Genomic DNA, 16,605 nt, shown 5'->3' on the forward strand with positions numbered 1-16,605 from the left:
TGAGGCCCAAGTGTTACCATCTGATAGAACAGACAGATATTTTTTTCAGGTGTCATTCTAGATGCATCCCAGTTGCTTTAGTGTTTTTGTCTGATTTTTTCAATTCATTGTCTCGTAATAATGTATCAGTTAAAATGGATGCAACTGGAAAGGAACACTGAGGCCATGTTCACACATGGCAATTTTTGCAGCCAAAGCGGAAAAAAACGCTGCCTATTAATTGCAGCAAATTGCTGTGTTTTTGCACTCTCTCATTGCTTTCTAGGTGGAAAGACAGTGCAAAAATGCTGAAAGAATTGACACGCTGCAGGTTTTCAAAAAAGCTGCAGTTCTTGAATTGAGTTGCGAAAAAAAAAAGCTGCGTGTGCATGAGACTTCTGAAATCTCACTGCTTTTGCTGGTACTGTAAAACACTGCAAAAAAAAAAGCTGCAAAAACACCAGGTGTGAACATTGCCTGAAAGTACAAAGTCTGTCTTCCTGGTTTCATCAGAATCTCTCGGTTCCCCATCATAGACTATGATGGCGGAGTCTGATCCCCAAAATCTGATCATTACAGGACATGCTCGGAGCTGTCCCGACCAGAGACACAGATCCATTTTTAAAACGGATGTGTGAATGGCTCAATAATAGTAGGTCAATGTGTTCTCCGAGGAAAAAAAAAGGACAGCCCTAGGAAGTGTCACACGTGTGTGTGAATATAGCCTTATGAGAACTAGCAGTGGAGGTTGGACTATTGGGTCACGTTCACACGTTCAGTATTTGGTCAGTATTTTACCTCAGTATTTGTAAGCCAAAACCAGGAAAGGGGCTCGATCTTCTATCAGAGCGGCAGCTCCACTCCCAGCTGGGGCTTTACATGAGAGAAAATATAAGATGCTGGCACGCCATCAGTGCCAGCATGAAGGGGGCTGGCTGACTGGCCCATACCCTTCTCTGTCATGATCAAGGTATAGATATTATAGTTGAGCAAAAACATTTGTGCGGCTCTGGTCTGGCGTCCAGTCTGGTCAATATGGCAGCTGGATCAGAGCAGAGTTCACTTCTGCAGCCGGGATCCCGGGCGCCTCCTGCGTTTATTAGGCCCGGCAACATAATGATGCCCCAGCGCACGCCAGAACGCTACTTGCGGCTTTGTGACTAGGTCTTATGTGATATCATAAATTTGCATGACCTGGTAAGCACAAAAGAAGTGAAGACTGCACTGGTCTGGCTGGCATGGAGGACCGGACTGTCAGTCAGCAGAGAGTTGGTGGCGCCCATACACATCAGTCAACCGAACCCGAATCGATATTGGTGCGTTCAGCTGACATTAGTCTAACGTGTATGGGGGCCCTGAAAAGGTTGTCTACTTTCTGGAAATTTTAGTCTCCAGGTGCAGTTTGGTATAAAAACATAACACGCTGTACTCAACATCCCCAGGTCCACCGTGGAGTCTCCGCCACTGCTTATTGCTTCATCCACTGGCTGTGGCATTGACATCACAGACAGAGTGGCGGCCAATCAGTGAGCTTAGCGGCTTTGCCAGTATAAGCAGAACGCCCCTCCTCGATTGGCTGTCGCACTGTTGACGAGATCAGCGCCTCAGTCAATGCCACACACCAGGAGCAACAGAAACTCAGATCTGGATCAGGGGACAGTGAGTAAGGCACAGAATATATATATATATATATATATATATATAATATAATATATATATAATAAATATATAATAAATATATAATATAATAAATATATAATATATATATATAATAAATATATAATATAATAAATATATATATATAGAATATCTATCTATCTATCTATATATATATATGAACATGGACAAAAACATTAACACAAGTCAGGACTGGAGCTGCCAGAACCGAAGGCTGACACTGCTATCTGGAGACTGGGACACCTTTCATAATGCAACTATATATTAGTAAGTTATATACAAGTATATTTTTTTACAGGGGTTGTCCCAAAACAAAATACATTTTAATTACTAGATCTTAGAATAATAATAATTTCCACAATTGGATGTGTTAAAAAAAATGTCCCTGTGCTGAGATAATCTTATAAATGTGCCCCTGCTGTGTACTGTGTAATGGCTGTGTCTGACCGTACAGAAACATGGTCTGATCATACCACAGCTCCTGTGCAGGGGAGGAAGCAAAAGAGTATACAGACATTACAGCAGGGGGTCACAGGTGATTCTTTCAGTAAAACAAGTTTTAAAACAGGCAGATAAAAGTTTTATCTCACAGGAAGAATCAGCTGTGACCCCCTGCTGTAATGTCTGTATCCTCTTTTCCTTCCTCCCCTGCCCAGGGGATGTGGTATGATCAGACTACGTAGCTGCACGGTCAGACACAGCCATTACACAGTACACAGCAGGGGCACATTTATAAGGTTATCTCAGCACAGGAACATTTTTTTTAACACATCTAACTGCAAGTATGGATTTATTTTTATAGATCTATTGATTGAAGTGTACTTGGGTTGTGGGACAAACCCTTTAACTAGACAACCCCTCTAATAGTATTTTTTTTATTAGTAACTGTACTGTCTTTTTATAAATTCACTTTATGTAGGCAACATATTGAAGCTGTAGTTGCAGACACAGCACAATGTGGAAGAGTGGCTTCATTTCTGGGGAAGAGAAAAAAAGTCCCCATTACTATAGTCGTACAAGCTGCGATTGGTTCCATCGTTACTGTGCAGACTGTGCATATACACAGCAGGATATTACTTTAGAAGAAAGATGGCAAAAACAGGAGAAAGTGATGGTTCGTGAATATTGCCTTTAACTTTCATCAGGCGAACAAAAGCATAAAAGAGCTTTACCAAGGTGTCAAAGCAGTAACTGACTGACACCTAAAAGCCACAACCCTGAGAACTGCAATCAGCTCATGTCTATTACATTTTCACTCTCCATTTCCACATCTCCAGCTGTTGGGTAAAGAGCTCAGCAATTTCCAGGGCCTTATATCTATTACATCTATTGGTAAAGTGCACGGTATCATTTTTTCATTAAGTCATTTAACCACCTGTGTCTTTGCTCATGATATATTCAAGATGTCAACTCTGCTGACAAGGAAATGCTTTCGTTCTAAAGCCTCGTAGACTAGAAGAGATAAAGCCCAGCGCAAGAATGTAATCCCTGGGAAAGGGAAAGCCTGTGTTAAAGACATTTTAGCCCGGCTTGTTTATTTTTCTTGTCCAGTAAAGTGGAAAACTGATCTGCAAATGTAGATAAAAAGTGGAATCCAGAATAATGGCGCACATCCTGAGCAGCTGCATAACGTCAGGTGTCACCTGCACCTTCAGACAACACTTATCCTATGTCTAATTTTGGTAATTTACCAGCATTTGTCTTCCTCCAACTTTATACTTTTTGTCTAAAATAAAAAAAAAATTAAAATTTTTTTCCGTCTCTCATGATTGTTCTTTTTGAGCCAGAACGCAGTATACACCGATCCAACACTAAACATCTTTCTTCTCTTTGGCAAGAAACTTATTGATAAGACAGCAAACAGGGATCTTCCAACACTTCCCCACAAATTAAAAATTTGTTGACACACTGACTGCTAACTTGTAAATCCGCAAATCACGCACTCTGCAGATTTCTCCGGCGCTGAGATAGGGCGGTCACGTAACCTCAAGTATGTGATTTGCATACTTCCGGCCACATTCCGACTAGACATGTCCGGCCTCTCTCAATACACCTTCATTGACTGAGGCTGTGCATGTCTAGTTGGCATGTGACCGCACATATGCAAATTGCATACTTGCAGTTACCGAGAATCCTGAGTGCGTTCACTGTCTGCACTCACATAAAGTAACATGACCTTCACTGCTCCATAGCGGAGTACAATGCTCGGCTATTTCAGGGAATGAATGGAGTGGTAGTGGGCATGTCCAGCCATCGCACCCTTCAGCCTGAGCATTTCAGAAACTTGTGAATTGTGGGGCACCAGCAATTGGGCCCCCAACGTTCAGTTAGTTATCACCCATCTATTGGACAGGTGATAATTTCTAAAGATAGGTATAACGTTTTGATGCCTTTTATATGTTCCCACCTCCAATCAAGATAAAGTCAATATAGGAAATTCCATCCTTCTAAATAATTTTCTCTAACTTTGCCATTCTGGGAAATATCAAATAAGGATTGAACTTCTCCTTCCTGATGAATCCACTTCTGACTTTTGCCCCCAAAAAACTGCTTAAAAAAAGTCCTATGTGGGAAAACCCCCTCGGTCTAATACTACAATTTCCAAAAATGTGAAACCCTAACTGGAGCCATTCCAAAAGCCGTCATCAAGATCCCTATATAGCGCTATTGTATTCTAGGCCAGAACTATGCATATCAATAGCAATATATATGTCATGCATAGTCTGAAAAAAGACCTGGGTGACAACCCAAATGTCCACTGTGATGATATATGATAGATATAATTGTCACTAAAGCGTGAAGGCAACCAAGGCGGCTGGATGGAAACCGTAAAATACCTATTATAGGGAGAAATGGTCTTTAAACAAAGTATCCGATCAGATAGAAATATTCTAGCAGCGGCAGCACTTAGGAGCTTGTTGATACACCATTCAATTAACTTGTGAACGTACTTACCATTCTTGCTGACATCTAGTTCCCTGAGATTAATGAGATTTGCTATAGATGCTGGCAATATTGTTAGGTCATTGTCTGGCAAACTCAGCTTGTGCAGAGACTGGCAGTTGAATAGTTGCTATTGAAAAAAAAGCAGAGAGAAAAATGGCAGTCAGCTTCCATTTTCTACTTCACAGCTGATGGTGGGAAAACAGAGCACAACACAATATGCAAAGGAACAAAGAGGTTTAGGGTTGCAGAACTTACAATGCAGCAGTTTTGTACCATTATAAGTGATTGTATGTCTTACAGACCTCGGTTTCTCTAGCCCTTATTTTGCTCAATAACATGCAAATTAAGATTCATATTCTTCTTAGGAAAAAACATACTTTTACCTACCTTCAATGAAATAAGCGACAAGACTTCTAGTAGCAGGCAAACTCTTTTAGAAATATAGAACTGGACATGTTGGATATCTCTTTCCCCCAAGATATGGCACAAGGGGGAATTAGGGTGGTGGTAGATACAAAGTTTACATCGCTACCCTGGAGCTTTTAGGAATAATTGTTGTTTTATTTATTCTCGTACGTCAATAGTACACGTGAAAATAAGAAACTTTGTAACATATCTTATCAAAGAAATCGGCTTTTCTCCTCCTGGACTGATCATTCATTCTTAATTCATGATAAAATGTTTATTCCGTAAAGACTGATGTTCTCATTACTGAGGAGGAGATGACAGTTGGTCTTTTTTTAAATTTAAATTTTAAATGAAACAGACATTCTACTCCGAGTTCCATAGAACTTTGAGCACCAACTGTCATCTTCTATCTCAGTAATGTAACATTCTATCGTCACTGAATACAGATTTTACCTGCGAAATCAGAATTCTAAGAATGAATCGTCAGTCCAGGAGAGAGAAGCAAATTTCTCTGATAAGATATGTTAAAACGTTTCTTATTTTCACCTGTACTGTTGATTTATGGGAAAAAAATCAATCTATGGTTACTTTTTAAATTACAGAAAAGTGTGAATGCTATTAAAACGTATCAATATCAAACATTTCTACGTAGCGCTCTTTAAATTTAAAGGGGTGTTCTGTGATTTTGTATGCAAGGACTATTCCCACAGGACCATCGCTGATCAGGGAAATGAGAGGGCAGCGGCTCTCACTCATTAGAGAAGGGGTTTAAACTGCTGTACCAGACAGGCAGATACAAAGACTGGCTGATGACCGGTTCATGCAGCGTTATTTGAATGCCCCTATTTATTATAGTGATGGCTGGACCGTACACGAGCACTTTTATTTTTACCTTTTGTCCCCTCTATTTCCATTTTAAGCTTGCGAGCAGAGCCCTAAAGCTTACAATTAGAGATGAGCGTTGTTCTACTCGAACTGTTCGCCAATCTCAAATTCGAGCTGTTTTGGGCGGTGTTCGAGCCGTTCGGCGAACACGAACAATTTGAGAAAAATTCGGCTGTTCGAGGTTATGTTCGATAACTGTTCGTGCACCAAAATCATAACTGGATTTTTTCTCAGTAATGATGAAAATTAATGTTAATACGCAGTTTGAGTGTACAGCGGGGTGGGGGGAGGGGCAGGGGATGGATCTCTGCAGGAACAATGAAGATCTCCATTTTTTTTTCTCTTTCCCGCATTTGCAGTGGGGAGGTGCAATCTGTCAGCCTATCAGCAGCGCACACACGGAGCGAAGTGCTTTTTTTCACACAAGCAAGGGCATGTGTCATTGGCAGTGTATGTCACATGTCCTTGCCCTATAAGACCAAGCCATTTTCCCCGTCGCCACCATTTTCTCACTGCTGCAGCTGCGTGTTAGACGGCACCGCTGTTGCTGTGTGCGCTATACCTTGTTAATTTCAAGCCAATTTTTGCACAAATATACAGATAGCTTGGGAGTAGGGAATAGTTGTGATTGCAGTCCTTTTAAGGACTAGGTTACAGCATTTCCTACGACTTTTATCAGGGAGGTCTGTGCTCTTAAATAGATAGGTTGTGGGAGTAAAGACTAATTGTAATTGGAGTCCTTTTCAGGACTAGGTTACATCAGTTCCTATCAGTTTTTGCCAGGCAGGTCTGTGCCAGTGCTGTGCAAGTTTTTTTCACAGCATTTGGCTGAATCTAGCAAAGCTAATCCTTTTTGGCCTATTGCAGAGTGTGTTAGTCAGTGGAGTAGCCTATCTGTGTTGCAAGATATACCACCTGTGTATAGAATACCAATTTTTTTACTGCACCTAGTGAAGTAAAATCTTTTGGGCATAGCATCATTCTATTAGTCCATCTATACTGACCTCCATCAGGTTGCAAATTAAAACTAATTTTTATCTGCATCTACAGTACCTCTGAAAAAATATTTGGGCTTCTAGCAGTGTGTGGGACTTGTTCTATTAGTCCATCTATACTGACCTCCATCAGGTTGCAAACTGAATATATTTTTTTCTGCATCTACCTCTGAAAAAATATTGGGCTTCTAGCTGTGTGTGGGTCTTGTTCTATTAATCCATCTATACTGACCTCCATCAGGTTGCAAACTGAATATAATTTTTTTCTGCATCTAGCTCTGAAAAAATATTTGGCCTTCTAGTAGTGTGTCGGACTTTCTCTATTAGTCCATCTATACTGACCTCCATCAGGTTGCAAATTAAAAATAATTTTTATCTGCATCTACAGTACCTCTGAAAAAATATTTGGGCTTCTAGCTGTGTGCGGGACTTGTTGTATTAGTCCATCTATACTGACCTCCATCAGGTTGCAAACTGAATATATTTTTTTCTGCATCTACCTCTGAAAAAATATTTGGCCTTCTAGTAGTGTGTCGGACTTTCTCTATTAGTCCATCTATACTGACCTCCATCAGGTTGCAAACTGAATATAATTTTTTTCTGCATCTAGCTCTGAAAAAATATTTGGCCTTCTAGTAGTGTGTCGGACTTTCTCTATTAGTCCATCTATACTGACCTCCATCAGGTTGCAAATTAAAACTAATTTTTATCTGCATCTACAGTACCTCTGAAAAAATATTTGGGCTTCTAGCAGTGTGTGGGACTTGTTCTATTAGTCCATCTATACTGACCTCCATCAGGTTGCAAACTGAATATATTTTTTTCTGCATCTACCTCTGAAAAAATATTGGGCTTCTAGCTGTGTGTGGGTCTTGTTCTATTAATCCATCTATACTGACCTCCATCAGGTTGCAAACTGAATATATTTTTTTCTGCATCTACCTCTGAAAAAATATTTGGCCTTCTAGTAGTTTGTCGGACTTTCTCTATTAGTACATCTATACTGACCTCCATCAGGTTGCAAACTGAATATATTTTTTTCTGCATCTACCTCTGAAAAAATATTGGGCTTCTAGCTGTGTGTGGGTCTTGTTCTATTAATCCATCTATACTGACCTCCATCAGGTTGCAAACTGAATATATTTTTTTCTGCATCTACCTCTGAAAAAATATTTGGCCTTCTAGTAGTGTGTCGGACTTTCTCTATTAGTCCATCTATACTGACCTCCATCAGGTTGCAAACTGAATATATTTTTTTCTGCATCTACCTCTGAAAAAATATTGGGCTTCTAGCTGTGTGTGGGTCTTGTTCTATTAATCCATCTATACTGACCTCCATCAGGTTGCAAACTGAATATATTTTTTTCTGCATCTACCTCTGAAAAAATATTTGGCCTTCTAGTAGTGTGTCGGACTTTCTCTATTAGTCCATCTATACTAACCTCCATCAGGTTGCAAATTAAAACTAATTTTTATCTGCATCTACAGTACCTCTGAAAAAATATTTGGGCTTCTAGCAGTGTGTGGGACTTGTTCTATTAGTCCATCTATACTGACCTCCATCAGGTTGCAAACTGAATATATTTTTTTCTGCATCTACCTCTGAAAAAATATTTGGCCTTCTAGTAGTGTGTCGGACTTTCTCTATTAGTCCATCTATACTGACCTCCATCAGGTTGCAAATTAAAACTAATTTTTATCTGCATCTACAGTACCTCTGAAAAAATATTTGGGCTTCTAGCTGTGTGTGGGACTTGTTGTATTAGTCCATCTATACTGACCTCCATCAGGTTGCAAATTCAAAATAATTTTTTTCTGCATCTAACCCAGCCAATAGTTTTGGCCTAATACCACAGTTTGGCCACTCAGCTCTGCTCGGTTACCATCCATTGTTTTTTTGTGCAAACAACTCCAGAGTTGTGAATTAGTTAACCACCAAAATGAGTGGAAAAAGGCCTGCTGCTGGTGGAAAGGGGAATAGGCGTGTTGGGAAGGGGAAAAAAGGTTGTGTCCGTGGGGTAGGTGTTAAAGCAACAGTAACATCTGCAGAAGAAAGACCATCTTCCAGCCAAACTAAAATGTCTACTTCTTTTAGCGGACAATGTGATAAGATCCCTTTCTTACGGCCACGCCAATCGCTACAAATTCCAGATGAGGCACAAAAACAGCAGGTGCTTCAACGGGTATCAAGTGCTCCTTTAAGTGGGCTCTCCTCCACATCAACTTCAACATCACAAATACTCCAGTCCTCAAAGGTGTCACCCAAATCGCACTTGCTTCCTCACAGCTCCCAAATCTCCAGCTGCCCGTCTGAGTATGAGGTAGAACAGATGGTTGAGTCTGCAGAGCTGTTTACTCATACTATAGCCTGGGAATCAGAGGTCGACTCCAGCGCTTCTGTGAATCCAGAAGAGGAAATGATCTGCACTGATGCCCAGAATCTTTATGAGTCGGATCCAGGACCAGACGCAGAAGGTTCTGACCATAATGTAGACCCTCATTCCCAAACTGTAACTCCTGTTGGTGGAGACAATGAGGAAGACGATGATAAGACTCAAATACCTGATTGGAGCGACAACTTTAGTTTTTTGTCAGGGCAGGAACAGGTTGGCTCTGAGGACGACGGGTGTGATAACGCACAGGGTGATGATGATGAGGTCGGAGATCCCACTTACTGTCAACCCACAGTCAGCCAAGAGATGAGGTCAGCAGAGGAGGTGGAGGAAGATGCTAGTGACGACGAGGTCAGGTTGCGCCTTCCTGGACAGAGACGTAGTACTGGAAGCACGTCAACAACTGCATCCTCAAACACAACTCTGCCTCTCACCACAAGTCGTGGTGGCTCTTCAGGTCGCATGGGTGCTAAGCCTTGCATAGCCTGGGCATTTTTTCAGATCGATAAAGATGACCCAACTCGTGTTATCTGTAACATTTGTCAGCAAAAGCTAAGTAGAGGCCAAAAAATACATAGTTTGAGTACTTCATGCATGAACCGGCACATGGACATGAAGCATAAGTTGCAGTGGGAAGCTCAGTGTGCTACAATGCGGCCTAGCCGGCCGGGCCAACCACCGTCTGCCATATCTTGTGCATCCGCGGCCTCTTCATCCTCTGTGACTGGGGGGACAGCAGTCACACCTGTTTTGGGGCGCAGACCTGCCACCTCTTTACCCGCAACAGCCAGCGTGATTGGCAGGTCATCATTTTCTTTGGAGGTGGTAACACCAGCTGGTGTTGAGCGCTGTCCGACATCGATAGCACCACCTTTGGATGAAGGCAACCTAACATGTCCGCCTGCATCTTCCTCACAGACCGGCAGTTTGCCGGGGACACCCTTATCAACCCCGTCTAAGCACAATAGCCAGCCCTCGGTCCCTCAGATGTGGACAAGTAAAAGACCATTTCCTCCTAGCCATGAGAAAGCTAAGAGGTTGAATTTCACCATCTGCAAGCTCTTGGCTACAGAAATGCTGCCTTTCCGCCTGGTGGACACAGAGGATTTTCGATACCTTATGTCCGTCGCAGTGCCCCAGTACCAGATGCCCAGTCGGCACTACTTCTCAAAGAAAGGTGTGCCTGCGCTCCACCAGCATGTCGCACACAACATCACCGCTTCTTTGGGAAACTCTGTGTGTGACAGGGTGCATTTCACCACAGACACTTGGACGAGTAGGCATGGACAGGGGCGTTACATGTCGCTGACTGGGCACTGGGTAACTATGGTGACAGCAGGACAAGGGGCTGCTGTCCAAGTCTTGCCGTCCCCACGAGTTGTGCGTCAATCCTCTTTATGTCAAAGTTCCTCCACTGCTTCTGCTTCCTCAACCTCCTCTCGGTCTTCCACCTGCACCCAAAGCCTGTCTGGTCATGCCACAAGCTTTCTAACTGCGCAGAAGGGATCCTGCACACCTCCTTACTATGCTGGCAGTAGGGCTCAACGTCATCAGGCGGTTTTTACATTGAAATGTCTGGGAAATGTGAGTCACACAGCTGAGGAGTTGTGGTCAGCTCTGGAGAACCAATTTCATGAATGGTTGTCTCCACTGGACCTGAAACCAGGGAAGGCCGTGTGCGACAATGCTGCAAACCTGGGTGCGGCCTTTCGCCGGGGCAATGTCACACACGTGCCTTGTATGGCTCACGTGTTGAACCTGGTTGTCCAGCAATTTTTAGCCCACTATCCCAGACTAGATGGCCTTCTGCAGAGGGCACGGTCGCTGTGTGCTCACTTCCGCCGTTCGCATCCCGCAGCTCAGCGACTTACATCGCTACAGAAGTCGTTGGGTCTGCCACTTCACCGGCTAAAATGCGATGTGCCTACCCGGTGGAATTCAACTCTGCACATGTTGCAGCGACTGTGGCAGCACCGACAAGCCCTGGTGCAATACGTTCTGACGTATAGCCTGGGCCAACGAGATTCAGAGGTGGGGCAAATCACGCTGGAGGAGTGGTCTCAGATCAGGGACCTATGCACCCTTCTGCACAGTTTTGAAATGGCGACGAAGATGTTTAGTGCTGACGATGCCATTATCAGCATGACTATTCCGGTGATTTACATGCTGGAGCACATGTTAAACAGAATTCGGAGTCAGGTGGTGGCACAAGAGGAGGTGGAGGAAGTAGAGGAGGAGGAGTTGTATGCGGAAGGGCTAACATCTGCAAGGTCCAGAAGGTCGGCAGCACCAAGGCGGCAGGCATGTGAGGGTGGGGGAGATGGTTTTACCAGGGCGCATGGTAGCAGCCAAACTAGTGAGGAAGGTGCAGGAGCCCAGGAAGAAGTGGAGGACGAACTGATGGAAGACTCATCAGATGAGGGAGACCTTGATCACATTTCTGTTGTGCGAGGTTGGGGGGAGAGGACAGAGGAAGGAAGCATGATTGTTACCTCGCCACCAACACAACAGGGACTTGGTGCTCCTGGATGCGCAACACACATGAGTGCCTTCTTGCTGCACTACCTGCAACATGACCCTCGAATTGTGAGAATTAGAAATAATCCTGACTACTGGGTTGCCACACTGTTAGATCCCCGGTACAAAAGTAAATTTGCAGAAATTATTCCTGCCATAGAAAGGGATGCATGCATGCAGGAGTATCAGCAGAGACTGTTGCAGAATCTTACATGTGCTTTTCCACAAAATACCAGTGGTGCACGTAGTGAATCTCACAGTTCCAACTTGCCAACCGTGGGACCGTCAAGTGTTCAGCACTCAAACCGTAACAGAACCACAGCATCTGCTGGTAACATCAATTTTGCGGAATCATTTCACCACTTTTTTAGCCCATCCTTTGCAAGGCCACAGGAGACAAGAAGTCTGACACATAGTCAACGCCTAGAGACGATGGTACAGGAGTATCTCCAAGTAAACATTGAAGCCACGACTGTGTCACTGGACCCTTGCTCTTTTTGGGCTTCCAATCTGGATAAATGGCCGGAGCTAGCCACTTACGCCTTGGAGATCTTGTCATGCCCCGCAGCCAGCGTTCTGTCTGAACGTGTGTTCAGCGCTGCTGGTGGTGTGCTGACAGATAAGCGCACGCGGCTCTCCACTGATAATGTAGACAGACTCACGTTCATAAAGATGAACAAATCATGGATCTGAAACGACTTTTCTACCCCTGTGTCATCCTGGGGAGAGTAAAAGCTTGATGATTGGTTAAAATCACCCTACCAAACGTTTTAAGCTTTCAAATTACTAATCATGTTTATCTGTATCTTGACTGGAAAATAATTTGGGCTTTGTAGCAGTGTGCAGCACTGATCCTATTAGGCCATCTATACTAAAGCTTCACCAGATTTAAAATTAATAATAATTTTTAGCTGCATCTAGCCCGGAAAATAATTTTGGGGCTCCGAGATGCGCAAGACACATAAGTGCCTTCTTGCTGCACTACCTGCAGCATGACCCTCATATTGTCAGAATTTGAAGTAATCATGACTACTGGGTTGCCACACTCTTAGATCCCCCAAACTTTTCGATCAACCTTTTCATTTTAATAAAGACCAAAAAAATGGTCATTTTTGAAATTATAAGCATTAGCAGGTTGTTAGAAACTGAAATCAAACAGTTTTCAACTCAAAACTTTATTCTAGGTGATGTTACATTTTCACATAGGACCCCTTGTTCGAAAGGAGCTTCTGAACTCTCTCGTCCATTGAATTTGTCAGGTTTTGGATGGTTTCTGCTTCAATTGTTTTGCATGAGGACAGAATACCCTCCCAGAGCTGTTGCTTAGATGTGAACTGCCTCCCGCCATCATAGACACTCCTTTTAATGATGCTCCAAAGGTTCTGAATGGGGTAGAGGTCAGGGGAGCATGGGGGTCACACCATAAGTTTGTCCCCTTTTATGCCCATATCAGCCAGAGATGCAGATGTTTTATGTGCAGCATGAGATGGTGCATTATCATGCAGAAAAATGATCTTGCTGTGAAATACACGGTTCTTCTTCTTGAACCATGGCAGGAAGTGCTGTTTGAGAAAATCCACATACATTATGGAGTTCATCTTTAGCGCCTTCAGGGATCCTAAAGGGGCCGACAATCTCTCTCCCCATGATTCCAGCCCAAAACATTACTCCACTTCCTCCTTGTTGGCGCTGTAGCCGTGTTTGCGTGGGGTGTCCATCAACCAGCCATCCTCCACTCCATCCATCTGGACCATCGAGCGCTGCACGGCACTCATCCGTGAACAAAACAGTTTTGAAATCAGTCTTCATGTAATGTTTGGCCCACTGGAGCCGTTTCTGCTTGTGTGAAGTGGATAGAGGAGGTCGACAGGATGGCGTATGCACAGCTGCAAACCTCTGAAGGACCCTGCATCTTGTTGTTCGGGGGATGTTGGAGGCACAAGCAGCTTCAAAAACTTGTCTGCTGCTATGACAAGGCTTTTTTGCCGCTGCTCTTTCAACCTGACGTAATTGCCTGTAGGAAAGAGTCCTCAATTTGCCCTTATCAGCACGCACACGTGTGTACTGTGAATCAGCTACATACTTCTTGATTGCCAAGACACTTCATCCTGATCATCGCACAATGTTGACTGTAGTCATGCCTTGACCTAAACACTCCACAATTTGTTGCTTCTCAGCAGCCGACACATCCTTTTTCTTTCCCATTTTGGCAGAAAATGTAGGCTGCTTAATAATGTGAGAGAGCCTTCTTAAGTAGTCTTGCCTTTCATTGGACACACCTGCCAAACTAATTAGCACAGGTGTCTGCAATTGCTTACAGTGATATAAAGAGCCCTGACACACATCACCATCAATGAGTTTAACTGACAAACAAACAAATTCTTCCCTTATCACTCCTAAACACTTTTTGCATAATAATTTGGAACGCGGTGTACATGTGCTTTTCCACAAAACACCAGCGGTTCACGTAGTGAATCTTACAGTTCTAACTTGCCAACCGTGGTCTGTATGGAATTGTTCAATAAAGGGCCCAAAATTAAGATAACATAGATGGGAGAGGTCTCTATGAATAGGAATTCCTAAGTATTTGATACCCTGTGAGGGCCAGGCAAAGGGAAAGTTGGACTGGATGGAATCCTATATGGATTTGGGGAGGGAGACATCGAGGGCCTCAGACTTCGCTGCATTGATTTTAAAATTTTACCATGTAACAAAGTGATCTATTTCAGCCATAACAGCATGGATGGATATATGTGATTGAGTGATATATACTAGGACATCATCAGCAAATAGAGAGCACTTGTACTCGGTGCCTCCCACCTCAATCCACCTAATATTGGGGTTATGGCGAATTGATGAGAGCAGGTGCTCCGTCACTAGGATGTATAAGAGAGGGGACAGAGGACATCCCTGCCTTGTCCCATTGGTGATTGTGAAAGGTGATGAAAATGTTCTGACGCACCCCCTGGGCCTTGGGACACCCGGAGCCGGACCCTTTTTGGTGGATGCTGGTGGTTGTAGTCTTCGTGGCGGCGACCCGGTTCCGTGGCTCAGGGCGGTCAAACCAGTGGCGGAACTATTTATGTGGTTTTGATGTTTAAATGTCCGACTACGCCACCCGTGGATTGCGGTCAGAGTGAACCGCCGCTACAGGGCAGACCGCTGAGGCTGGTGTTGTGGGTGCAGCAGAGCGTAGCATAACTCCCCACGGGAGGAGTATAGCCTCAGGGCAGTGTATGCGGAGGATGGGGGTGATGGTGCAGGGCAGCAGCAGTAACGACACGGAGTCAGTGATGCAGTCCAGGGCCTTTACTCACAGTTCTTATTATCCAGACCACGTCTGCAGGTAACGGCTGCCCACGTCGTACTGTGCTCACCAGGTGAGGGGCTCAGACAACTCCCAGATAACTTTGGAGCACTTCACAGGACCCCCTTTGTGTGTCCTTTGTATGGCCTTTCTTACCAACACTTCTGTCCGGCTGCCTCGGGCCTCCTCTTGGTAAACTTGGCGCCAGTTTCCCTGACCCTATGTGGTGCCTTCCTAGCGGGTGTAGCGAGGGGCTGCGCCACATAAAATGTCAGAGCCTCCGGTTTCTAGCTGAGGGTCGTTTCCTGCCTCCACTAGTTCGGGGACCGGTCTCCCCCTTTGGCCTGACCCCTCCACGCAGGTGGATTCGGGCGTGCGGTGGCGACTCGCCCGTCCGCACCCCTGGGATCCCTTCATTCCTCGTTCCTGGAGCCTTCTCCGCTCCTCTTCCTTCCTTCTCCCTCTTCCAGGCCTGGGCCTCTGTTACTAGGCCCGCCTCCGGAGCAGAGCTCATGCAGAGCCCCTGCTCCCTGCCACTTCTGCTCAGACTTCTCTGCACTGAACTAAGATGGTGCCCACCTTTTATACTCCCTTCTCAATGCACCCAGGAACTGCTTCCTCCCTGCTCCTGCACTACAGGGTTCCCCTTCCTCAGTGTTCCCTCCCCCCACTCCAGCCAGGGACAGGGACTGTCGTGCCCATCTCAGGGGCATATTGGTCGCCCTGCCCCACGGCAATGTGGTGTAATGCATGCAGGTGTCGGGTCCTGATCCACACTCCATCCTTACCTGAGAGTGAGATATCACACCTCTGGGTGAGGTGCAATACGTCTGTAGCAACCGAGCCCTCAGGGTGCTACAGTTCCATTTATCTTCAGCCTAGGTGACGTATTGCGATACAGGGCCGTGATTTTGGCTATAAAAGGGTCCCCTAGACCCCTACCCCAAGCTTTTTAAGAGAATCATATATGGCGTGCCAGGAGACTCTATGGAATGCTTTCTCAGCATCCAACGAGAGTATCTAATTACAAATTTTTAACTGCATCTAGCCCAGGAAATACTTTGTGCCTAGTAGCAGTGTCTGCTAGTCAGCGGATTATCCCGGCTGTTAAGCAAGCTACACCACCTGTAGTTTAGACACTTAATTTTTTCAAAGGAAATGCTTCGGGACCATGGGATACTCAGTGAAGAGCATCAGGAGGCACCCCAAGGCATAGGGGCTGGGACTGGCAGTAGGATGCCTTGCGGTGGACAGCCGAGCTCGATCCTTATAAAAGCTTTTTAACTGCAGCAGCTTTAGTGGACGCTACTGGAGCTGGAATTACGCGGCTGCTGGCATGAGACTTGCCCTCCAATAGATCCTTGTAAATGGATTTAAAGTGTATTCATTCAAATTAGAGAGACAATTTAAATTAAAAAGCTTAGAGCTGCCTCCACCACAGGGGGGCTCGCTCGACCCACCAGCGGACAGGCACCAGTATTGGGAGAGGGGGGCTGGC

The 16,605-nt window shown here is 44.6% G+C and overlaps 1 protein-coding gene across 3 annotated transcripts in view; it reads right to left on the bottom strand.

Moving 5' to 3' along the window:
- ERBIN (erbb2 interacting protein) overlaps positions 1–16,605 on the bottom strand; it is a 238,002-nt gene that overhangs the window by 85,785 nt on the left and 135,612 nt on the right. For all 3 annotated transcript variants that reach the window (XM_073680222.1, XM_073680223.1, XM_073680221.1), the window contains exon 5: positions 4,612–4,729. In XM_073680222.1, the coding sequence (XP_073536323.1) occupies positions 4,612–4,729 (118 nt within the window). The remainder of the gene's footprint in view (positions 1–4,611; positions 4,730–16,605) is intronic.

This window comes from Phyllobates terribilis, unplaced genomic scaffold (assembly GCF_046119375.1).
Source record: "Phyllobates terribilis strain yellow unplaced genomic scaffold, ASM4611937v1 Scaffold_1__5_contigs__length_1240528914, whole genome shotgun sequence".
NCBI classification, from domain to species: Eukaryota; Metazoa; Chordata; class Amphibia; order Anura; family Dendrobatidae; genus Phyllobates; species Phyllobates terribilis.